We start from the raw sequence: 26,854 nt of genomic DNA on the forward strand, positions 1-26,854 counted from the left end.
GACCTGCAGAGTCCTGATCTGCTTTAAGCTGCAGACTCAGATGTTCAAGCAGGATTTCTGCTCTTAGTTTAACCGTGTTTATCAGAGGAGCAGGAGAACTTAGCCCAGATCTTTAAAACAAATATTATGGTATGGTATGGCCGGGAGTAGCCATACTACTCAGCCAAAAGGTAAAAGGGAGTTTTTTCCTTCCCACTGTCGCCAGTGTGTTTGCTCAGGATGGGAGATTGAGTTGGACCTCCAACTCAATCTGTTGGTTTCCTTATATAGACTGTTATGAATTGGCTTTCATTATGTTTTCCTCTCTGTCTGTAAAGCGTGTTGAGATGGCATTGTCGTGATTTGATGCCATATAAATAAAGATTAATTGAATTGAATTGAATTGTATTAATTCTTTGCATTTTAACAGGTAATATTGTGGGGAAGAAGAAAAAAAAACCCAGCCTGTTGCGCTACATGTCAAGACCAGGTCCAGCTGGACTCCAGCAGTCCACCAGCACCGTCCTATGACGGTCCTACTGGTTGGAGTTCCTGCTTGTGTTGTTCTCACTCTCATATGCACATCGCTTTGGATAAAGGCGTCTGCTAAATTAATCAAATAGAATAGAATAGAATAGAATAGAATAGAATAGAATAGAATAGAGTGTGATTGAGACAGGAGTTGAAGAGGAGGTGTATGTCCTGTCGGTTTTTCAGCGGGGATGCTCTGGTTATATCTGTCCTTGCAGTACTCTGATTGGGTTTTGTATGTGGTGATTCCTGCTATTTACGGTGTAGAAAATAACCTACCTTGTTTATACCGACGGCTTGCCTGACGGTGTGTAGACTGAACACACCGTGATGGTTCGGCTATCCGCTGCTGGAAGTGTTCCGGGATGGCAGTAACTCCTCCTGTCCGCCAGGTGGCAGTAAGTCGTCTCCATATTCAATCCTAAACCAAACAATCAGTACCAACCCGGAAATAAGAATGTATGAATGAAGTTCAGGAAAAATGGAAGCAGCGGTGTTTATCTTGTCTCTGGTGGACTGCTGTGCTCTGATCTTCCTCTCTGTTTACTTTGTATCCTTTCACTGTTGATGTTTGTGTGTGAGTTGACTGACTTAACCTTCTCTTATTGTCTGAAACAACGGCGGTGTGCGGCTAACAGGCTATCATGCTAACAGGCTATCATGCTAACAGTTTCTGCAGACTGGAAACTTCAGCTGGACGGCTCTTTCCCGACCTGTCAGACCAGAACCGGAACCGAACTACTCTGCCTTGTGTCCCCTACAGATAGACCCGACGGTCAAGCTGTTTGGCCTCATATGGAAACGTCTTGATGCTTTAGGGGGATGCATAAAACCTTTCCTCTCCCTTGTTCAGGTCTGATGGCAGCATCATCACTTTCCTTTTGGTTCAATAATTATGGATCTTTATTGGTTCTTGTTGTCTAAACAGTGACGGAGATGCAACTCCGACATGTTTAAAAAACGAGGTGGAAATCTCCGGATGTCAGGTGGGAATTACGTCAAAAAACCCCCAACATTATTTAAGATCCCTGCATGATTTACACAAGTTCTGTATCCAGCTTGAGGATTTAATAAAAACACCGTCCTCAGATCCAGGGAGGAAAAAGCTTGTGGAGCTTTTAAAAAAGTTTATAGTTTTTATAACTTTGGTCTCAGGATTTCTGATGCATTCCTAAAATAGGTTACATTACCAGTTAACTCAAACAGGTTACATTACCTGGTAACTCAAATAGGTTACATTACCTGGTAACCAAAACAGGTTACATAACCAGTTAACTAAACAAGTTACATTGCCTGGTAACTAAACAGGTGACATAACCTGGTAACTCAAACAGGTTACATTACCTGGTAACTAAAAAGGTTAAATTACTTGCTAACTAAAGCAGGTTACATTACCTGGTAACTCAAACAGGTTACATTACCAGTGAACGAAACAGGTTACATTGCCTGGTAACTAAAAAGGTTACATTACAAGGTAACCAAAACCGGTTACATTACCTGGTAACGAAAAAGGTTCCATTACCTGGTAACGAAAAAGGTTAAATTACCTGGAAACTAAAATGGGTTACATTACCTGGTAACTCAAACAGGTTACGTTAGCTGGTAACCAAAACCGGTTACATTACCTGGTAATGAAAAAGGTTCCATTACCTGGTAACTTTAACAGGTTACATTACCAGTTAACTAAACAGGTTACATGACCTGGTAAACAAAACAGGTTACTTTACCTGGTAACTAAACAGGTTACATTACCTTTTAACTAAAACCGATTGTATTACCTGGTAACTAAAACAGGTTGCATTACCTGGTAACTAAACAGGTTCCATTCCCTGGTTACTAAACAGGTTTCATGACCTGGTAACTAAAACAAGCTACATTACCAGTTAACTAAAACAGGTTACATTACCTGGTAAAGAAAACAGGTTGTATTACCTGGTAACGAAAACAGGTTGCATTACCTGGTAACTAAACAGGTTACATTACCTGTTATCTAAAATGGGTTAGTTTACCAGTTAACTAAACAGGTTACATGACCTATTAACTCAAACAAGTTACATTACCTGGTTACTAAACAGGTTTCATGACCTGGTAACTAAAACAGGCTACATTACCAGTTAACTAAAACAGGTTACGTTACCTGGTAAACAAAACAGGTTGTATTACCTGGTAACTAAAACAGGTTACATTACCTGGTAAACAAAACAGTTTGTATTACCTGGTAACTAAAACAGGTTGCATTACCTGGTAACTAAAACAGGTTACATTACCACTTAACTAAAACAGGTTACATTACCAGGTAACTAAACAGGTTACATTATCTGGCAACAAACTTGGTTCCTTTACCTGTTAACTAAACAGGTTAAATTACCTGGAAACTAAAACATGTTACATTACCTTGTAACTAAACAGGTTCCATTACCAGGTAATTAATCGGGTTACATTACCAGTTAACTAAACAGATTACATTACCTGGGAACTCAACCAGGTTGCATTACCAATGAACTAAACAGGTTGCATTACTTGGTAACTAAAGAGGTTACATTACCTGGTAAGTAAAACAGGTTGCCTTACCTGGTAACTGAACAGCTTACATAACCTGGTAAACAAAACATGTTACATTGCCTGGTAACTAAAGAGGTTACATTACCTGGTAAGTAAAACAGGTTACCTTACCTGGTAATTGAACAGCTTACATTACCTGGTAAACAAAACATGTTACATTTCCTGGTAATCAAAACAGGTTACATTACCTGGTATTTAAAACAGGTTACATTACCAAGTAACTAAACAGGTTATATTACTTGGTATGTAGACAGGTTACATTAATTGGCATTTAAAACAGGTTACATTACCTGGTAACTAAAACAGGTTACATTGCCTGGTAACTAAACAGGTTATATAACCTGGTAACTCAAACAGGTTACATTACCTGGTAATTAAAACAGGTTATATTACCTGGTAACTAAACACATTACATTCCCTGGTAACTCAAAAAGGTTAAATTACCTGGTAACTCAGACAGGTTCTATTACCTGGTAACTAACCAGGTTCCATTACCAGGTAACTAAACAGGTTAAATTACCTAGTAACTAAACAGGTTACATTACCAGGTAAAGAGTCTATTATTTTTAAATGCCTTTTTATCTACTGTTTGTTTTTATTCTTATGACTTGATTTTATCCTGTAAAGCACTTTGTGTTGCCCGTGGCATGAAAAGTGCTCAAGAAATAAAGTTTGATTTCATTTTATTTGATTAATTAAACAAGTTCCATTACCTGGTTACTAAACACCTTTCATTACCTGGTAACTAAAACAGGTTAAATTACCTGGTTACTAAAGAGGTCACATTATCATTTAACTCAAACAGGTTACATTATCTGGAATTCAAAACAGGTTACATAACCAAGTAACTAAAACAGGTTCCATTACGTGGTAACTAAACAGGTTAAATTGCCTGGAAACTGAAACAGGTCAAATTACCTGGTAACTAACTAGGTTCCATTACCAGGTAACTAAACAGGTTACATTACAGGTAACTAAACAGGTTAAATTACCTAGTAACTAAACACGTTATATAACCTGGTAACTCAAACAGGTTACATCACCTGGTAATTAAAACAGGTTATATTACCTGGTAACTAAACACATTACATTACCTGGTAACTCAAAAAGATTGCATTACCTGGTCACTAAACAGGTTAAATTACCTGGTAACTAAAACAGGTTCCGTTACCAGTTAACTAAAGCAGGTTACATTACCAGTTATCTAAAACAGGTTACTTTAACTGAACCGGTTACATTACCTACTAACTAAAACAGGTTACATTACCAGTTAACTAAAGCAGGTTACATTACCAGTTATCTAAAACAGGTTACTTTAACTGAACCAGTTACATTACCTACTAACTAAAACAGGTTACATTACCAGTTAACTAAAGCAGGTTACATTACCTGGTAACTCAGACAGGTTCTATTACCTGGTAACTAACCAGGTTCCATTACCAGGTAACTAAACCGGTTAAATTACCTAGTAACTAAACAGGTTACATTACCAGGTAAAGGGTCTATTATTTTTAAATGCCTTTTTATCTACTGTTTGTTTTTATCCTTATGACTTGATTTTATCCTGTAAAGCACTTTGTGTTGCCCGTGGCATGAAAAGTGCTCAAGATATAAAGTTTGATTTGATTTTATTTGATTAATTAAACAGGTTCCATTACCTGGTTACTAAACATGTTTCATTACCTGGTAACTAAAGAGGTTACATTATCAGTAAACTCAAACAGGTTACATTATCGGGAATTTAAAACAGGTTACATAACCAAGTAACTAAAACAGGTTCCACTACGTGGTAACTAAACAGGTTAAATTAGCTGGAAACTAAAACAGGTCAAATTACCTGGTAACTAAACAGGTGCCATTACCTGGTAACTAACCAGGTTCCGTTACTAGGTAACTAAACAGGTTAAATGACCTAGTAACTAAACAGGTTACATTACCTGGTAGCTAAACACTTTACATTACCAGTTAACTTAAACAGGTTACATTACCAGTTAACTAAAACAGGTTACACTACCTGGTATTTAAAACAGGTTATATTACAAGGAAACTAAAACCGGTTAAATTACCTGGTAATTAAGCAGGTGACATTACCAGGTAATTAAAAAGGTTCAATTACCTTGTTACTCAACAGGTCACATTACCTGGTTACTAAAACAGGTTAAATTACCTGGTAACTAAACAGGTTCCATTACCTGGTAACTAAGCTGGTTCCATTACCTGGTAACTAAACAGGTTACATTACCTGGTAACTAGTGATGAGTATGGAAACTTTAAATGTGGTTGAATCTTAGGATCTATGGTGAAAACAGGATAACCAAACCAGATGGAAGTAAAGCCAGTAAATTAGTCCAGTATTCGGGGAAAATATTTCATACCCCAATGTGGGTACAGAGAAGATCTCTGCACGGTGAAACTGGATAAAATTGAACATGCTGTATCTCGGAGGGAAATTCCTGTACAGTGTTGCTCCAGAGTGCGATTCTGCTGCCAGGAATGATCTCCGGTGCTTTTCTGCTTCTGACTGGACAATGTCTCACACTGAACCTCATAAAAGTGGCTTGATGGAGGAGCTATGTGTGTGTACTGCTCTTCCTCCTGGTACTTTCTCCACTGTGTTGTGTTGAGGAGGCCAGAATAGTCTATTGCTGTCAGCATTCTTTTCTGGACATTCATCTCCTGCAGTTCTCCACCAGTTAAACCCAGCATGGATGGATGAATGATGGAATTTCCCGTGGTAAATTAAACCCTCATGGAAGAATCATGTAAAATGTTGTTTTCCTGGTGATGTACAGGCAGCAGTAAACCTCTCCCTTGTCCTTGCTTTGATCATAACTCTACTAGCTCAGCGATGGGTTTTCAATCAGCTCATTGATTTTTCCTGCATTTTTATGCTTTTCATGTTGTTAATTTGAAGGATGTGATGACAAAATATGTTTCATACCATATTCAGATTTCATTTCACATTCAGACTGTTAATCACTTCAACCAATTTCTGTGCATGTCTGGAAGTTCACCAGAAATATCCTTGAGAGTGCTTGAATTAGCCTTGAATAGATGTATGAGACCGGATTTGATCTGATCCTGGCAGAACGTTCCAGAAAGCAGGTGATGTAGAAACTATGTGAACTCTGAGTTGTACAAATCTCTGGCAAGTCTTACCCTGAGTATGTAACCACGGTAACGTGGGTCTGTTACCGTGGTTATGTGAAACCGTAACCACGGTAACGTGGGTCTGTAAGAATAGTAAAAGGTACTCTCTGACAGGGACCTATCCGAGAGTCTCCTCCACCTGAAACAGCTGCTTTCTGGAACGAGCCCCGAGTTAAACACCTGTGAGATGTTTACCTGTGTGTTCCACCTTGACCGTCAGATAATCACCTTGTCTGATCTAGAATGTGACTACATTAATGCCAGATCTTGCTGCTCCAAGCTGAACAAGGTGAGTTTCCTTCCACTGGATTCATCTCCAACACAAACTTGCCAACCATGATGTTCCAGTAAAGCTGCTGCTGCACATTTACTGGAACATCTTTATTGTCTTATCTCCATATTTACATGTTTCACACGTTTTAATTCATGTGTTTATGTTTATTTGATGTTTATTTTGTTTTATTGCTTTTATGATTTTTCTGGAAAATCTGAGAGTCGCCATGTTTGCTTCTGGTTGCCACGGTAACGTGAGTGGGTCGTGGGGTTTGGTTTGTGTAATATGTTGAGAAGAAACTGAACTGGGTTTGCTAAAAAAAATGTTTTAATATATTTATCCATGAAATACAACGACTGAACTTTGTCTCCATCGCCGCTAGAAGTCTGATAGAAGAGCCGTGTCTCAGGAAAGAGCAGTGCTGCAATTCACGACTTTATTTATTAGTCGACTCCTCAGTGACTATTGAAATATTAGGTTTTTTTATTTAGCATGATGTTGCTTTAATTATAAGGCGAATGATAATAAACACAAGAAAGATGGTACTTCGATAACAAAATGTCTCTTTTAATGAACTTTGTTGCTGAAAGGCGGGTTTACAGAAAGTAAACAAAATGTCTTGTATTATCTGACAGGAATAGTGCTCAGTCAGACATAAATCTATAAATATATCTATGTCCATTTTGTAAGGACAGGGAAAAGTTTTTTTCATTTATAATAAGGTTCAGTAAACACTTTTTAGTCTAACCCAAGGGCACATCAGCAGCAGTAAAACAGTAAATTAAACAGCATTTTAGTGAAGTACATTCAGTGGTCAGCTGCACAGTTATGCTAGAGAACATCCCAACAGTCTGAAATCTGACGGTTTTAATGACATTTATAGTTGAAAATAAAGAGTTAAGAATAGTCCAAACAAACTGAATGAAATGAGCAGATTAGCATATCCAGACTGACTTGAGGGCGGTTGCAGGGTCTGCTTTCCATGCAGAAAGGCTCCATGGTGGCTCTCTTCTTCGGACTGCATGCATTTAATCTAGAATACTTCAGTCAGGCAGTCACCGACGTTTTATTTGTGATGTCTCAGTCTGCTAGTACGGAAGCGTAGAGCTGTCATCCTCATAAAAAAAAAGTTTGGACCTTATCATGTTATAACGTGATAGTTTATTGTAAAAACGTGAAACGGATCACGCTATAACGTGATACGTTTCACATTTTTACAATAAACTATCACGTTATAACGTGATAGTTTATTGTAAAAATGTGAAACGTATCATGTATCTGAAACTTTAGATGAGTAAATTGTGTGCGGGGTGGATAGGAGATCACAAATGGCTCATTTACACGACTTGAAAGAGTTTTTCTTCATACTTGGGTTGAGACATTGTGAAATTATGGTGCTTTGGAACACTTTCGATCACATTGTAATAAATATGCGTAGTTTAAGGACCGTTTTAAAAGGCATGGGTCTGTACAGAAGGAAAAATGAGTCCCCATGACGTGGCATCATTTCTAATTAAAAACTTGAGCAGCGCGAGAATCGCTATGAATGCAAACATCATCTTAGGTGCATCCAAGTGCCATCTATCCATCCCTCCTCTACCGCTTATCGGGTTCGGGTCGCGGGGGCAGCAGCCTAAGCAGGGAAGCCCAGACTTCCCTCTCCCCAGCCACATTCGCCAACTGTGCTGGGGGGGTCCCAAGGCGTTCCCGGGCCAGCCGAGAGATATAATCCCTCCAGCGTTCAAGTGGTTATACGTTTATACAATAAAACATATCACGTTATAACCTGATACGTTTCCCGTTTTCACAATAAACTATCACGTTATAACATAATAAGGCCCAAACTTTTTATTTTATGAGGATGACAGCTCTATGCTTTCGTATGCTAGTTAGTGTAGAAGGAAATCTTACCGAGGCGAGTCAGACTTGCTTCCTCTTTAAATGCTCCTGCATCACCGACATGCTGCCATGATCACCTAGGTCTGCTTTGCAAACTTGAAGGAGATCTTTTTGTTTGCCTTGTCTAGGCTGAAACGTTCACCAACTTAAGATGTTTTGGTACGCGTTTTTGTTGCTGCCATTTCTGTGTACATTACTGCCCAGCAGAGACGCTGTTGTGCATGCGTGCGACTGACAGCAAAGATAGGATAGTGAGATTCCTCACTCCATTAGAAAAACGCATCTGGTGACAACAGTCAACAATAGAATTCATTGTCAACTATTTTATTGTCGATTTTTGTCAACAGCGTTGAGTAATCCTTGCAGCGCTTGTAAAGAGGACACTGAGTTTTGTGATTGTCTAGTGAAGAACTGATCCAGACATTAATTTTTAAGTTTTTGCCCTGAATTTAACAAAGAGCTTGTACACGTGGTTGTGCCTGGAGGCCCATTAGGACCATTCCAGGTCCTTTGTTGAGATTTTTGTTGTTATGTGTAAAGACTGATGTCTGAATGTCTTTGTATCCAGTGGGTCATTCCTGAGATGGTTGGCCAGTGTCTCTCCACGATGCTGATGCTGGTCTCCACGCACTGGTTCATCTTCCTCCTCAACATGCCCGTGGCAGCCTGGAACATATACAGGTATCGTGATACTCACACGGTTTCTACGTAGTGAATTCCTGGAAACTTCAATGGGTCTCTAATACAAACGAAAATTTCTGTCTTTCATGGTCTTCTATTTCTTAAATTTTACTGTTAAACTGCTTTTCTGGTGGTATAGGGGTATAATTGACATGCATAGTCATGTATGTGTCGACCAATGAGTAGATACTGCACCCGACATGTCAGTGGTATTTACGTGCCTATCTGATGAGAATCAGGTCATTTTCTGCTTTATGCTGCTAACTGCTTAACAAGGTGAAGGAAATCTGGGAGGATGTGTGCACTTTTTGGTTTTAACCCATAGCGGAAAATGCTATGGAGCTGTAGAAAAAAGCTGGATGAAAACAACATGGAGCCTTAATTCATGAAGATTGCCCCAGACTCCTGGTTTACAGAGATTCTCTGGGCGAGTAGAAGGTCAAATTTATGAACAGATTTTGTTCCCAAGAACAGCTTGATAAGTTGAGGTGAATAATTGTCAATTTAACACTAAACTCTGGTAAGTCAAACAGGTTACATTACCAGGTAAGTAATACAGGTTACATTACCTGGTAACTAAAGCAGGTTACATTACCAGTTAACTAAAGCAGGTTACATTACCTGGTAACTCAGACAGGTTCTATTACCTGGTAACTAACCAGGTTCCATTACCAGGTAAAGGGTCTATTATTTTTAAATGCCTTTTTATCTACTGTTTGTTTTTATCCTTATGACTTGATTTTATCCTGTAAAGCACTTTGTGTTGCCCGTGGCATGAAAAGTGCTCAAGATATAAAGTTTGATTTGATTTTATTTGATTAATTAAACAGGTTCCATTACCTGGTTACTAAACATGTTTCATTACCTGGTAACTAAAGAGGTTACATTATCAGTTAACTCAAACAGGTTACATTATCGGGAATTTAAAACAGGTTACATAACCAAGTAACTAAAACAGGTTCCACTACGTGGTAACTAAACAGGTTAAATTAGCTGGAAACTAAAACAGGTCAAATTACCTGGTAACTAAACAGGTGCCATTACCTGGTAACTAACCAGGTTCCGTTACTAGGTAACTAAACAGGTTAAATGACCTAGTAACTAAACAGGTTACATTACCTGGTAGCTAAACACTTTACATTACCAGTTAACTTAAACAGGTTACATTACCAGTTAACTAAAACAGGTTACACTACCTGGTATTTAAAACAGGTTATATTACTGTAGAGTTTTGTCCTCGTTCTCCCAGTTAAACCAAACAACCTGATTTTTAGACCCCATTCCCGCATCGCTCTTAAACACATTTTATGGTTTCTTTGAGCCGGAGCTTTTAATTATCGCAAAATACTCTCTTCAGACGGATCAGTGTGTATGAAACTAAACAAATAAAATTCCAAATAAGAGAAGTTCCTGAAAAAACAACTTTCATAGTGGCTTAACATACATAACACAGAAAATCTAAATAAAATAGCAAAATTTTGTAGCAAAATAAATATCACCAAAATAAATGACTGAAATTCAAAGTAAACAAAATAGTGTCTATTCTACCAATTAGAGGTACTCATTTTGATACATAGACAGACATCCTTATTACCATGACAGCCAACAAATGAGTTGTCTCCATAATAACACCTAAATAATCTCGTCTGAACATCAATTAAAGGAAACAACCTGAGCCCATCACTTCTAGCACAGAAAGGAAACTTAAACACAGTGAAAAGTCTGTCATGCAGATATGTTTGTGGTGTGTGTTGAGAAATTGCCTTCTCCTTGTCAGTAACATTCTTTAACATCGTGCTGGGCAGAGGGTTCTGCTCTCAGAGTGCTTTTCTAGTTTTATTTAATTTATTTTTATTTTTTTTGTCTTGTCCAGTTTTTAAGCTGGCAAAATGGATTATCTGGATGCTGTATTCTGCTGGGCAAATTTACTTTGCCAAGGGAAGCATTATAGATATAATGCTCCCCTTGATATTCTGGATTTTAGTTTTATTTTTCTATTTATTTTGCATAATTGTTTGTATTACAAAGTTTGTACCGCTGGACCGGACCGGAGAGGACAGAAGAGGGACAGAAAGAATCGAAAAGAAGAAAAACAGAAAACAACTTATAGAGGGAAAAAGAAAGAGAGAAAGAAAAAAAAGAAAGGATGAGAAAGAGAACAACCTACATACATTTGCGTGTATATAAGCACACATACACACCCACTTATATATACACACATCCATACAGCTATACACACTGGAGTTATGTTCCCCCTGCAGGAGGACGAAGCCATCAACTATCAGGAAAACCCAGAGCTCACAAGCTAGATCAGACACACAGGAAGAAAACCAGCTGCTGTTAGTAAATAAACCTGCAGACTGTGTCACATGCAGAACATACAGAGTGGAACGTGTTCAGAGAAGAGTGGTTATGCCAATGTGGCCCCGCCCACACGCAGGCAAGAGGAAGGCCCGGAGAACCCCGAGGCTCGAGCAGCTGGTGGCCGTCCCCAAGCACAGATCCCAAGCTCTGCCGGGCACCGGCCACCCAGGGCAGACAGAGTGCGGGCCCCAGGAGCCTGAAGGCAACCCCCCCCACCCCCACAGGCAGAAGGTACAGCCCACGCCGATAGACAGCCAGGACACCCAGACCGCCACTGAATGGCAGCCAGGCCGCGCCTCAGTGCACCGGTCGCGCTCCCCGGGCACCAAAGCCCTTTCACCCCGCCCACACACTCACACACTCACTCACATACATACGTGCGCACACATTCCCTCCACCCCCCACACGCTCACACCCCATAACATCCCGCCTCACACACTCCCCTCGACACACCCTCACACTCATCATACCCCCCCTACTCAGTCCCCATTCACACACTCTTCTGCTATACACTCAACCCCCCCCCTCCCCCCGGTTCCCCTTATAAACTGTCCCCTATACATGCCCACCCCTCCGACCCCATCCCTCCACCTCGCTCCACCTCTATACACCCACACACACACCATCACATACTCAACTCTACACACATACACACCCCCTAACCCCCTTCCATCTGGCCTCATATTCCTTATACAAAAGCACACTACATCATACACGGATCTATCTCATTGTGTCCCCCCTAACATGCCCCTTCCCATACCCCAGACATCCTCATCTGCTTCCCATTGCCCACCCACTTACCTGAATTATTTCACCTTGATGGCCTTTCTCACCACCCAGCACACCGTGCCCACCTCCCAACGCCCTACCTGTGTGTGATGGAGAGCGGGGAAGGAGAAGGGATTGGGGATTTTTGTCCGGAGGAAAGTGGGTTCTTCCTCCAGAAGGTGAGCCGCCAGTGGCACTAGGCACGCCCCCCATCTCCAGGGCCCGGAAGGACCAGGACAAACCGGGGACAGCCGCACTAACAACCAGAGCTCCCAGCAACCCAAACCAGGGAGCCGCCACCAACTCCAGAAGGCACCAACCAACCACACGCAAAGGGGGCGGGAAGGCAGGGAAGGGGAGGCGGACGGAAACCCCAGACCAAAGGCCCACACCCCCCACACCCGCAGGGACGCCACTACCCGAGGACATGCCACAGTCCCTCCTCGCCCACACACCAGCACATCCATACATTCCCACCATCGCCATGACACGCACTCACACACCAACACACACACACTCACAGGCACACACATCCACTTCCCAACCCATACAAGCCCACCCTCCAAAATCATCCCCCACACGTCCACACACTCCCCGATACCCAATCACACATGCACCAACTCACTCCTCCACACACTCATGCTTCACCAAACTCCCCCATACACACACTCCTACCCCACCCCAAACTAACGCACCTAGTTTTATATTTAATGAGCAACTTCATCCACGGCAGGACGGGTGGCAGATAAGACCTTCTACAGCCAGATTTCTAACCCTGTTCTCTACAGAGATTCACAATATCATAAATACAAGATTTCAGAGCAAAGTAGAGTAAAGTAGAAGGAGGCGAGGGAGTAGTAGTTTGTTCCTAAAAGATGGAAATTTCTGTCTGGATGCGGATTGGATATAAAAAGACTGACGTGGAACCGACAACAGACTAGCTCACAGTCCCAACAACAGACACCATCCATCCATCTTCTGCCGCTTATCCGGGGTCGGGTCGCGGGGGCAGCAGCCTAAGCAGGGAAGCCCAGACTTCCCTCTCCCCAGCCACATTTGCCAACTCTGCGGGGGGGATCCCGAGGCGTTCCCAGGCCAGCCGAGAGATGTAATCCCTCCAGCGTGTCCTGGGTCTTCCCCGGGGTCTCCTCCCCGAGGGACGTGCCTGGAACACCTCACCAGGGAGGCGTCCAGGAGGCATCCTGACGATGCCCGAGCCACCTCAACTGGTTCCTCTCGATGCGAAGGAGCAGCGGCTCTACTCTGAGCCCCTCCCAGATGACTGAGCTCCTCACCCTATCTCTAAGGGAGAGCCCGGCCACCCTGCGGAGGAAACTCATTTCAGCCGCCTGTATACGAGATCTCCTTCTTTCGGTCACGACCCACAGCTCATGACCATAGGTGAGGGTAGGAACATAGATCGACTGATATATCGAGAGCTTCGCCTTCTGGCTCAGCTCCTTCTTCACCACGACAGACCGGCGCAGAGCCCGCATTACTGCAGACGCCGCACCGATCCGTCTGTCGATCTCACGCTCCATCCTTCCCTCACTCGTGAACAAGACCCCGAGATATTTAAACTCCTCCACTTGAGGCAGGACCTGACTCCCGACCCGGAGAGGGCAATCCACCCTATTCCGACTGAGGACTATGGTCTCAGATTTTGAGGTGCTGATTCTCATCCCAGCCGCTTCACAGTCGGCCGCAAATCGCTCAAGTGAGAGCTGGAGATCACGACCAGATGAAGCCAACAGGACCACGTCATCCGCAAAAAGCAGGGACCCAATCCTGAGGCCACCAAGTCGGATCCCCTCAACCCCTCGGCTGCGCCTAGAAATTCTGTCCATATAAGTTATGAACAGAATCGGTGATAAAGGGCAGCCTTGGCGGAGTCCAACCCTCACCGGAAACGAATCCGACTTACTACCGGCAATGCAGACCAAGCTCTGACACCTGTCATACAGGGACCGGACAGCTCGTACAAGGGGGTCCGGTACCCCATACTCCCGGAGTACCCCCCACAGGAGCCCCCGGGGGACACGGTCGAATGCCTTCTCCAGGTCCACAAAGCACATGTAGACTGGTTGGGCAAACTCCCATGCCCCCTCCAGGACCCCAGAGAGGGTATAGAGCTGGTCCACTGTTCCGCGACCAGGACGAAAACCACACTGCTCCTCCTCAATCCGGGATTCGACTATCCGGCGGACCCTTCTCTCCAGGACCCCTGAATAGACCTTACCAGGGAGGCTGAGGAGTGTGATTCCCCTGTAATTGGAACACACCCTCCGGTCCCCCTTCTTAAAAAGGGGGACCACCACCCCAGTCTGCCAATCCAGCGGTACTGCCCCCGATGTCCACGCGATGCTGCAGAGGCGTGTCAGCCAGGACAGCCCCATAGCATCCAGAGCCTTAAGGAACTCCGGGCGGATCTCATCCACCCCCGGGGCCTTGCCGCCAAGGAGCTTTTTGACCACCTCAGCTACTTCAGCCCCAGAGATAGGAGAGTCCACCCCTGAGTCCACCAGCTCTGCTCCCTCATGGGAAGACGTGTTGGTAGGATTGAGGAGGTCTTCGAAGTATTCCCTCCACCGACCCACAACGTCCCGAGTTGAGGTCAGCAGCACCCCATCTCCACTGTACACAGTATTGATGGAGCACTGCTTCCCCCCCCTGAGCCGCCGGATGGTGGACCAGAATCTCCTCGAAGCCGTCCGGAAGTCTTTCTCCATGGCCTCGCCGAACTCCTCCCATGCCCGAGTTTTTGCCTTGGCAACGGCCGAAGCCGCATGCCGCTTAGCCCGTCGGTACCCATCAGCTGCCTCCAGAGTCCCACAGGCCAAGAAGGCCCGATAGGACTCCTTCTTCAGCTTGACGGCATCCCTCACTGCTGGTGTCCACCAACGAGTCCTGGGATTACCGCCACGACAGGCACCAACGACCTTGCAGCCACAGCTCCGGCTGGCCGCCTCAGCAATAGAGGCACGGAACACAGCCCATTCGGACTCAATGTCCCCCGCCTCACCCGGGACATGTTCGAAGCTCTGCTGAAGGTGGGAGTTGAAGCTCGCTCTGACAGGGGACTCAGCCAGACGTTCCCAGCAGACCCTCACAACACGTTCGGGCCTGCCAGCTCTGACCGGCTTCCTCCCCCACCATCTGAGCCAACTCACCACCAGGTGGTGATCAGTTGACAGCTCCGCCCCCCTCTTCACCCGAGTGTCCAAGGCATGTGGCCGCAGGTCCGACGATACGACTACAAAGTCGATCATCGAACTGCGGCCCAGGGAATCCTGATGCCAGGTGTACATATGGACACTCTTATGCTGGAACATGGTGTTCGTTATAGACAATCCATGACGAGCACAGAAGTCCAATAACAAAACACCATTTGGGTTCAGAGGGGGGGGGACCATGCCTCCCAATCACTCCCCTCCAGGTCTCACTGTCATTGCCCACATGAGCATTGAAGTCCCCCAGCAGAACAATGGAGTCCCCAGAAGGAGCTACCTCCAGCACTCCCTCCAAGGACCCCAGAAAGGGTGGGTACTCTGAACTGCTGTTCGGTGCATAAGCACAGACAACAGTCAGGACCCGTCCCCCCACCCGGAGGTGGAGGGAAACTACCCTTTCATCCACCGGGGTAAACCCCAACGTGCAGGCACCAAGCTGGGGGCTGATGAGAATGCCCACACCTGCTCGGCGCCTCTCACCATGAGCAACTCCAGAGTGGAAGAAGGTCCAGCCCCTCTCGAGGGTACTGGTTCCAGAGCCCAAGCCATGCGTCGAGGTGAGTCCAACTATATCTAGTCGGAACCGCTCAACCTCGCGCACAAGCTCAGGCTCCTTCCCCACCAGAGAGGTGACATTCCACGTCCCTAGAGCCAGCTTCTGCAGCCGGGGATCGGACCGCCAGGGTCCCCGCCCCTTGCTGCCGCCCAGCTCACATTGCACCCGACCCCTATGGCTCCTCCCGCAGATGGTGAGCCTACGGGAGGTGGGGCCCATGTAACCCTTTCGGGCTGAGCCCGACCGGGCCCCATGGGCGAAGGCCCGGCCACCAGACGCTCGCTCTCGTACCCCGCCTCCAGGCCTGGCTCCAGAGGGGGGTCCCGGTAACCCGCGTCCGGGCAAGGGAACATTCATGCCCAGGTTGGTCGTCATCATAGGGGTCTATGAGCCGTGCTTGGTCTGGTCCCTCCCCTAGACACCTGTTTGCCATGGGTGACCCTACCAGGGGCATAAAGCCCCCGACAACATAGCTGCTAGGATCTTCGGGACGCACAAACCCCTCCACCACGATAAGGTGACGGCTCAGGGAGAGGAACAACAGACACCGACACAACTAACTCATTCCTGCAGGAATCAGGATAAAGAATACAGAATAAAGAATAGAGTCAACGAGCAAAAACAGCAAAAGCAGCTTCAAGTAGAGACAAAAGCTCATAATAAACTCCAGACCAAATGCTGCAGCAGGTATTTATCTGTGGAACATCATCCGGCCATAGTTCCCCCAGATGTAAGGAGATCAGTGCTGCTGTTGCCAAGCAACATCTGACACATAACTGATGACTGACACAACATCACACAGTTTTATATGGTTATGGATATCCTTATAGGGACATAAGATGAGCGATATCAGGATATGAGATGTTGGTCATATTGCCCGGCCCTATTGTGAAGAAAGATTCATGTTCACAAACACACGTTTGTGTTTAAATAATGTGAATGCCCATGGGGCATTCACATTATTGAGTTCCTGTTCTTTATATCTTCTTCTTCTTCTTATTATTATTATATATTATTCCGCCAATTTTTGCAATGCTACTAGTCCTGCACTGTTCAAGTCACTTCAATCATTCAGATCTTAAACTGTGCAGTTCCTTCAGGACATGTGTGCTACGTTTTTTTCTATTTTAAATCTTTGTAGTTTTTAAGATATTTAGCATTTTGTAAAAATTAATTCAGCCTTGTGATTGGATGAAAGTCCTTCAAACCCAATCCAGATTGGACATTAAAAAAATTCAGCTTGGCGATTGGTCAGTTTTTGCATAATGAGCTGAAGACAGCTTCAACGGGGGTTTGGAGCTCTGCACCGGTTTGCAGTGTCCGGTTCGTCTTGGTTCCGGTCGCCAGTGTCTTTTCTTGCAAAATCTTTAAAATGCTACTCCTCCTACACCGTTTGTCTCACTTCAATCATTCAAGTATCAAACTCTTCAGCCCATTCAGGAGATATGTTCTACAACTTTTGGTCTTTGTAACATTTAAACTTTTCAAGTTGGTCATGTTTTTGTATACCACTATACACTTGTGTCGCAGTGGCCCTGATAAAGCAGTCCGCAGCTCATTATGCACAAAAATAAACCAATTTCTGAGTTGAATTTCTGTTTTCTCCAACACAGAGGAGACTGTGTTTTCTTCTTGCACAGAGACTGGACAGTAGACCTCTTCAAATTTGACCTTTTTCATCAAACATATACGAACTGATATTATTCCCATTCTCCAAGGTCTAAATAAACTAAATATATCATTTACTTTGATCTTGGACCTTGGCTATGCCTGCCTCATGAGCCATGTAGTTTTATTTTTGACGTTTTTCAAAAACAATGCAAAATTTGGGACATTATGTCCTTGTTTTCATTGTAGCTTCCCAGAGGTTGATGCTGTAGCACTGAAAGTTGTACCAAATGAAAGCTAATAAAATGTTCTTGCATATGGTTGTAAACACATTAACAACAATGTAAATTTGAACTAATTTTATTTAGGTGACACCTAAAGAGTAGTGAGCCAGTCACATTTCACTCCAAGAGCATCAAACAGAAAGTGAGACTCTGGGCCTACCAGGTCTGTAGCTGTGTTGAGGACAGGAGGTCCTCAACAGGAGGATCATAAGCTGGAGTTCATGTATGCTGTGTCAGCTGTGATTGTTACACAGTGACTTGTGGAGCCTCTGGGAAGCTGTAACTCGAGGGTGTTTCTGACACCTGAGCTTCTCCTTTGCAGATTTGGTCACGCTAACATGTGAACTGAACAAGTTGAATGACACCAGTTCCTTGGTCAGATACCAGCTACCATTTTCTTGAGAAAATGGTCATAGTCATGCTGCTTGTATTGTAGCACAGCATTTATTCATTTTCTGAATCCAAGTAAGGGTTCCAGTCCATGTCGTCAGTCTATCACAGAGCCAACAACCATTCACAATATAGAGTAATTGGTGGGAGGAAGCCCGAGTACCTTGAGAGAAGCACAGAAGAACAGTACAGAGAGAATAGCTGAGGATTGAACCAGGGATCTTGTTGCTGTGAGGCCACAGTGCTAACCACTACGCCACCGTGCAGCCCTTGTATGGCCGCGTGTTCTTCGTAAGCTGGAGGTCATGGACAGCTGTGTCAGCAGATAGCTGCGTCAGATGTGACGGTTACACAGTGGCTGGTGTAGAATAGCTTTTATTTGGTACAACTTTCAGTGCTACAGCATCAACCTCTGGGAAGCTACAATGAAAAAAAACAAGGACATAATGTCCCGAATTTTGCATTGTTTTTGAAAAACATCAACAATAAAACTACATGGCTCATGAGGCAGGCATAGCCAAGGTCCAGGACCAGAATAACTGATATATTTAGTTTGTTTAGACCTTGGAGAATGGGAATAATATCAATTTGCATATGTTTGATGAAAAAAGTCACATTTGAAGAGGTCTACTGGACAGTTTGTACAAGGGGGTCCGGTATCCCATACTCCCGGAGTACCCCCCACAGGAGTCTCCGGAACCAGAAATGGTCCAACTTCATTTGCAGGTCTGAAAAAGTTGGTTTCTGAATATTTTTTAAGGAATAACTGAATTATTTATCAGCCTTTTCATATAAAACCATAAGAGATGATGATGTTTGACTCACAACGACAAACATGTTTACTAGAAAATACTATTTACAGAAGAATTAAATAAAGCTGTGTTTGTAATAAACATTTTGTTTGATCACAACCATATTCAGTCAGGGCTCATGTCTTCAACATTTTTGCTCTGTTATATTTCTTCCTGTTCTGAAGACCCAGGTTTTCTTGTGGCCTCCCCCAGTTTGGATTTTCTCTGACAAACAAACAAATTAATGAATTATTTGATTTTTGTTCCCTGAAGAGATTACTCACGCATTTACAAATAACAATTTTTTTCTTTTCTCGTTCCATCATGCCAACATACAACCCATAAATATATATAGATGCACACATTGTCATCTATACAAATACATGCATACATACATACATGCATACAACACATACCTCAAGCTAGCAAAATAAATAACATGATGCATTTTTAGTCATTATTATATATAAGTTGACAAGTTTTCTTCTATTCCAAGTACTATATACATAATATGATATAGCAAACACATGGTTATCAAACAACCATTTAATAATATCACTGTCCAAATACATACTTAGTGTGTTGATACCATATCAAAGAGTTTTTTGTAAATTGTAAAAAGGACAGTCTGGATTGTTTTAAATTAAACAGTAACCTATGTCATAATTCCCAATTCAAAATTTAGTGGCTTTCCCATTTTCCAAATCAGTTTTGTCCAAACCATTAATATACTGAGCTGAGACTAGAATGTGTTCATGGTATCAGACAGTTCAACTTTTTCTCACAGCTGTGGATCTTTTTCTCCACGTGAACATAGCAGTAAGATTTAGTCAAATAAGGAAAATATGAAAGTCCTGGGTTGTTTTTTTAAATTATGACTTTAAACTGGGGGTGGGACTATTAAAAAGATTAATCTAATTAATTGTAGGCTTTGTAATTAATATCAATTAATTGCATTTTAATTGAATAATGTTTGCCCAAAAAAGCAACATGTTTTTCATTTAAATGGATTTTAAGGAATGAAGTCAAATGACAGTAAGAAATTAATATAATAAACTCAAACTCTATTACTGTCTGGAATTATCTATTCTAACTTTTAATATGGTAAAAAAAAAGAAATAGAAAACATCCAAAACTGAACAGACGTTTAAAAACTGAAGTTAAAGCATAATTTCAAATACTTTAACAGCTGCAGCTCCAGTTATTCTCTAATTAAAGCTGGAGTAGGTAATGTTAGGGAGCTAGCAAGATGTCAAAGTTCCACCCTGTCTTGGCTCCTCCCCCTTTGGTTTTGCTCCTGGGATGATCAGAAGCTTTTTTCTTACATCCGCCAAGGAGGTTATGTTTTTATTGGCGTTTATCTGTTTTTCTGTTTGTGTTCAAGATAACTCAATTTATTTAAAGGCCTTTGTGGAGGTTTAAGCTCTCTGAGTGTTTTTCTAGTTCGCAGCTTTTTCCACCAACGATTTTCTCTTTCTCGGCTGTTTAGCGGGAGGAGGCAAATAAACCTTCCGAGTTTGCCTTCCGAGTTTCTTCTTCACTACTTTGTATTTCCATCCTAACACGCTGTTTATATGCAGGGCGTGGCTATCAGGTATGCGCTGCTGGAGGGGGAGGAGGGGAGCCGGGAGAAGAAGCTACGAAATATAAGAACTGAACAACTCCATTTGGGTCGGAACGTTTGGATTGGTCAGAGTTTTTACAGATTTACAGTAAACTGAGGGGTCTAACTATATTTGTTATTGTTCATGATTACAGAATGTATAGACTACTATCAGGACGAGGAACCACTTCACCCAGAGGAACATGTCTCTCAGCTACATTACCTACTGGAGATATAAGAATCTACGACATGTTAGAATCATTTTAACTTTATAAATGTTTCATCCACATTAACAGACATTAATATCTGACAGTAAACAAGCATGAATTAACAAGCGTCTACTTCAGTCTGATCATGCAGCAGAGGTGATAAACTCCTGCTCTGACTGCAGTGTGGAGCTGCATGAGCACCGAGCTACATGTGTTATTTAGGACGGAGGAGGTGTTGCTAATGGAGAAAACTCGGCTGTGTCTCAATTCGTTAGTGCATAGTGTGCACTACGCACTTTTCTCTGTAGTGTGCACTACGGTGGGTTAGTACTGTCCCAAATGGAACATGGACGTAGTGCACTAACCGGTAGTGACGAACTCATATTTGACCACAATTATTCTGCCACCAAAAGTAAAACAAAGCGCTAAATTACGAGAATGAATTTGCTTCTCTCATGAAACTCCATCGTATTAAGGGTGACGAAGGGTCCTCCTCTGATTGGCTGAACATGAGTTGGTACGTATATTTATTTATTTCTAACGTGTATGACCCGCCTGCATACGTACCCAGAGTACCTGTTGCCAGTCCCGCTTCATTGTTGGCTCATCGTTTCAGAGACGGTTCGTCCCACTAAATTCTTTTTAGGAAGTTGTAATAAATAAATGAACAAATCCAGCAAACATAACTTTATGTATCATATCATCATATATTATGGCCTACACTAGAGTGATCCATCTCAGTTGTTAACTATATAAAGCAACATCAGACTGTCATGTGTCTCTGCATGTCTCCCTCAGGCTTATTAGTATAATAAAGTGCAAATCAAAACACTAATAAAACAGCTTTTAAATATGCACAGATATTTTCAGTATAAAATGTCCTTTACATGAAACACGTGTTTTAACTGGTGTTTACTCTGATGCTGTGCACATCTGGCAACAGGAAAGGGATTATAAATGATAATGTAGGGAATGTAATGCTGTAAAGAAGATGCTCAGACACAGAGATGCAGCAAAGTTGTTACAGAAACATTTTATTGAATCCTTTATTGAATCTCCTCCTGCTTGTAGCGGTCCATCTTCCTCATGACGCTCCTCAGGCAGCCTGTCTGAATCCACCTGCAAGCTCGCTTCACCTGCTGCCTGTCAGAAGCCAGGTGTGTGTGGAGAGGTCTTTCAGGATCCTAGAGACCAGGTGGAGGTCCGTCTTTCAGGACCCTAGAGACCAGGTGGAGGTCCGTCTTTCAGGACCCTAGAGACCAGGTGGAGGTCCGTCTTTCAGGATCCTAGAGACCAGGTGGAGGTCCGTCTTTCAGGGTCCTAGAGACCAGGTGGAGGTCCGTCTTTCAGGATCCTAGAGACCAGGTGGAGGTCCGTCTTTCAGGACCCTAGAGACCAGGTGGAGGTCCGTCTTTCAGGGTCCTAGAGACCAGGTGGAGGTCCGTCTTTCAGGACCCTAGAGACCAGGTGGAGGTCCGTCTTTCAGGATCCTAGAGACCAGGTGGAGGTCCGTCTTTCAGGGTCCTAGAGACCAGGTGGAGGTCCGTCTTTCAGGATCCTAGAGACCAGGTGGAGGTCCGTCTTTCAGGGTCCTAGAGACCAGGTGGAGGTCCGTCTTTCAGGATCCTAGAGACCAGGTGGAGGTCCGTCTTTCAGGGTCCTAGAGACCAGGTGGAGGTCCGTCTTTCAGGATCCTAGAGACCAGGTGGAGGTCCGTCTTTCAGGATCCTAGAGACCAGGTGGAGGTCCGTCTTTCAGGATCCTAGAGACCAGGTGGAGGTCCGTCTTTCAGGATCCTAGAGACCAGGTGGAGGTCCGTCTTTCAGGACCCTAGAGACCAGGTGGAGGTCCGTCTTTCAGGATCCTAGAGACCAGGTGGAGGTCCGTCTTTCAGGATCCTAGAGACCAGGTGGAGGTCCGTCTTTCAGGATCCCAGAGACCAGGTGGAGGTCCGTCTTTCAGGATCCCAGAGACCAGGTGGAGGTCCGTCTTTCAGGATCCTAGAGACCAGGTGGAGGTCCGTCTTTCAGGATCCTAGAGACCAGGCGGAGGTCCGTCTTTCAGGATCCTAGAGACCAGGTGGAGGTCCGTCTTTCAGGATTCTAGAGACCAGGCGGAGGTCCGTCTTTCAGGATCCTAGAGACCAGGCGGAGGTCCGTCTTTCAGGATCCTAGAGACCAGGTGGAGGTCCGTCTTTCAGGATTCTAGAGACCAGGTGGAGGTCCGTCTTTCAGGATCCTAGAGACCAGGTGGAGGTCCGTCTTTCAGGATCCTAGAGACCAGGTGGAGGTCCGTCTTTCAGGATCCCAGAGACCAGGTGGAGGTCCGTCTTTCAGGATCCTAGAGACCAGGCGGAGGTCCGTCTTTCAGGATCCCAGAGACCAGCTGGAGGTCCGTCTTTCAGGATCCCAGAGACCAGGTGGAGGTCCGTCTTTCAGGATCCCAGAGACCAGGTGGAGGTCCGTCTTTCAGGATCCTAGAGACCAGGCGGAGGTCCGTCTTTCAGGATCCTAGAGACCAGGTGGAGGTCCGTCTTTCAGGATTCTAGAGACCAGGTGGAGGTCCGTCTTTCAGGATCCTAGAGACCAGGTGGAGGTCCGTCTTTCAGGATCCCAGAGACCAGGTGGAGGTCCGTCTTTCAGGATTCTAGAGACCAGGTGGAGGTCCGTCTTTCAGGATCCTAGAGACCAGGTGGAGGTCCGTCTTTCAGGATTCTAGAGACCAGGTGGAGGTCCGTCTTTCAGGATCCTAGAGACCAGGTGGAGGTCCGTCTTTCAGGATCCTAGAGACCAGGTGGAGGTCCGTCTTTCAGGATCCCAGAGACCAGCTGGAGGTCCGTCTTTCAGGATCCTAGAGACCAGGTGGAGGTCCGTCTTTCAGGATCCTGGAGACCAGGTGGAGGTCCGTCTTTCAGGATCCCAGAGACCAGCTGGAGGTCCGTCTTTCAGGATCCCAGAGACCAGGTGGAGGTCCGTCTTTCAGGATCCTAGAGACCAGGTGGAGGTCCGTCTTTCAGGATTCTAGAGACCAGGTGGAGGTCCGTCTTTCAGGATCCTAGAGACCAGGTGGAGGTCCGTCTTTCAGGATCCTAGAGACCAGGTGGAGGTCCGTCTTTCAGGATCCCAGAGACCAGGTGGAGGTCCGTCTTTCAGGATCCCAGAGACCAGGTGGAGGTCCGTCTTTCAGGATCCCAGAGACCAGGTGGAGGTCCGTCTTTCAGGATCCCAGAGACCAGGTGGAGGTCCGTCTTTCAGGATCCCAGAGACCAGGTGGAGGTCCGTCTTTCAGGATCCTAGAGACCAGGCGGAGGTCCGTCTTTCAGGATCCTAGAGACCAGGTGGAGGTCCGTCTTTCAGGATCCTAGAGACCAGGTGGAGGTCTGTCTTTCAGGATCCTAGAGACCAGGTGGAGGTCCGTCTTTCAGGATCCCAGAGACCAGGTGGAGGTCCGTCTTTCAGGATTCTAGAGACCAGGTGGAGGTCCGTCTTTCAGGATCCTAGAGACCAGGTGGAGGTCCGTCTTTCAGGATTCTAGAGACCAGGTGGAGGTCCGTCTTTCAGGATCCTAGAGACCAGGTGGAGGTCCGTCTTTCAGGATCCTGGAGACCAGGTGGAGGTCCGTCTTTCAGGATCCCAGAGACCAGCTGGAGGTCCGTCTTTCAGGATCCCAGAGACCAGGTGGAGGTCCGTCTTTCAGGATCCCAGAGACCAGGTGGAGGTCCGTCTTTCAGGACCCTAGAGACCAGGCGGAGGTCCGTCTTTCAGGATCCCAGAGACCAGGTGGAGGTGCGTCTTCCTAAAGGCTCTGGAAGGAGGTGAAGTACATCCACCGTCCTCCACAACATCTGCATGAGCAGCGGTGTCCTTCTGGAGCCAGATGATGATGATGATGATGATGATGATGATGAAGATGTCAGGAGGGCAGCTGGGGAACAACCAGCAGGAGAACCAGCAGCATCTCCAGGAACCGTCTGTGAGGCTGATGAGAGGCAGAGGATGGTAATGATGTGTTACTCCCCAGATCATGACTGCATTTATATCTAAACAATAAATAATTTGGCGAATGGGAAACAAATTGTGTGTCTCTATATGATGAAGATCTACAATGAACTTCTCTTTACATTTTTCTAATATAATTATATATTTGTAATGATTCATTTATTACCATACACAAAACACACGAAACATTCAGTAAATATTACATGACACCAACTACAACGTAAACTAAACACACACACACACACACACTCACTCGATGGATTTTCAATCAGAGACAGACGAGGTGGAGCCATGCAGAAGAAAGTTACACACTTTGCATTCTAATAATCAAACCAACTAAATTCACTACTATGTTTATTTTATATCTATATTTTCTCGTTCAGTCTCAGCAGTTCAGATCTGACGATACGATGCAGATTTATGGCATCAGTGGTAACCATAGTAACGGACCGCTCTCTAAAAACTGGCGCTATATCGGTATTAATAGTTTACGGTATAAACACCACAATGCTTCATCTGGACGTTCAACAAGGATGAATGAACATACAGAACCTATAACATTCATCATTTATAACACATATAACCTGTATACGTCCACTACAGCAGATAAAAACTGCTAACAGTGTGCTAAGCTACGGTGCTAACTACCGAGTCTGACAAATGGTCAGATCCATAACTGTCGTCAGGCTGCAGTATACATCACAATCATAACGGAATAATTTAATACTTACATTTATACAAATGAATCCTCACTTGGACCGGTGTTAAACTCCGCCATTATTTACCTGGTAAACTGATGGAAAGTCCATCCTCTTCCGCTACGTCAGCAAAATGGCGTCCATTTAGTGTGCGAAGTGTCCATCGTTCCACACTGCATTTATGGGCGGGTTTAGGGCAGCATCCGGGTACTTTCAGTGCACTGAGTTTTTGCACAAAAGTCAGTGTAAACGCACTGAAATATAGTGCGTGAAGTCGTGTTAGTGCGCTGAATGAGACACAGCCCTACACTTTCTTATATTGTTACTCACCAGGAGTCCTGATACCGCCATAAAAAGACACTAGGCTTGTTGTTGCTCATTTTGTCTTTAAAGGGCTCCTATGATGGTATTTGGAGTTTTCTGAGCTTTCTACAGTGTTACAGTGTTGAATCCTCATCAGACATGTGAACGACACTTTTTTGTCACCTAAACGCATGTTTGAGTTTGAGTTTGAGTTCCAGCACTCTCTCTGTTTGGTTTCCATGGCGACGGAAAATGCGTCATTTTAGAGTTTTTTCTACGTGGAAATCCTTGTGACGTCCCGGGGGATAAGGTTCGGTGATTGGTTACCTTCTACTGGTTAACAAGGGCATGTACAAATACATCAGGCGGGTGGAAAACGTGGGATAAAGTTATTTCCAACGATGGCTGGTGATTTTACCAAAGAGAGACATCCTGCTGCATTCGTTGCTGTGGGTTGCTGTTTTCCACTTCGTTTTCAGGCTCTGATTCAGGTTCCAACATGTAGGGCTGTATGCTATGTGTTGACATTGTAGTTTGGGTTTTTTATTGAGTTCATATGAGCCTAATCCTTCTGTTTATGAGACGTTACAATGACGGTGAAAGCAGGTGCGGTGCGCGCTCCCGATGTAGTGCAGTGGCGGGAGGCGGGGCTTAATGCGGAAGAGTCTCAATCCACTCGTTTTGCCCACAGGCTGATCTGACAGCCTACGGAGAGGGTCGGTCTGAAGTAAATAAAGCCATTTGTGACAATAACTCCATCAATCCCAGCCCTTCTGGTCTCAGAAATAGAAATAAATTAGCCTGAAATGCACAGAATAGTTCCACTTTAAATAAACTCACTGAAGGGTCGGAAAGATCTCTAAATATAGTGCCAATTATATTTTGAGACATCAAGGAGGTACCGTGTGCATCAACATAATCGGTGTACCAGGAAATTGTGACAAAGGTTCCAGGATTAAATTCTGTAATTTTTGAA

The 26,854-nt window shown here is 44.3% G+C and overlaps 1 protein-coding gene across 1 annotated transcript in view; it reads left to right on the top strand.

Annotated features, from left to right (window-relative positions):
* The first annotated feature begins 953 nt into the window (after positions 1-953).
* Positions 954-26,854, top strand: part of cnih4 (cornichon family member 4) — a 33,650-nt gene continuing 7,749 nt past the window's right edge. The window contains exons 1-3 of the mRNA XM_079240815.1: positions 954-1,060; positions 6,443-6,511; positions 8,964-9,076. Coding sequence (XP_079096941.1) covers positions 992-1,060; positions 6,443-6,511; positions 8,964-9,076 — 251 coding nt within the window. The 5' untranslated portion in view covers positions 954-991. The remainder of the gene's footprint in view (positions 1,061-6,442; positions 6,512-8,963; positions 9,077-26,854) is intronic.

This window comes from Telmatherina bonti, assembly GCF_933228915.1.
Source record: "Telmatherina bonti genome assembly, chromosome: 5".
Taxonomy (NCBI): domain Eukaryota; kingdom Metazoa; phylum Chordata; class Actinopteri; order Atheriniformes; family Telmatherinidae; genus Telmatherina; species Telmatherina bonti.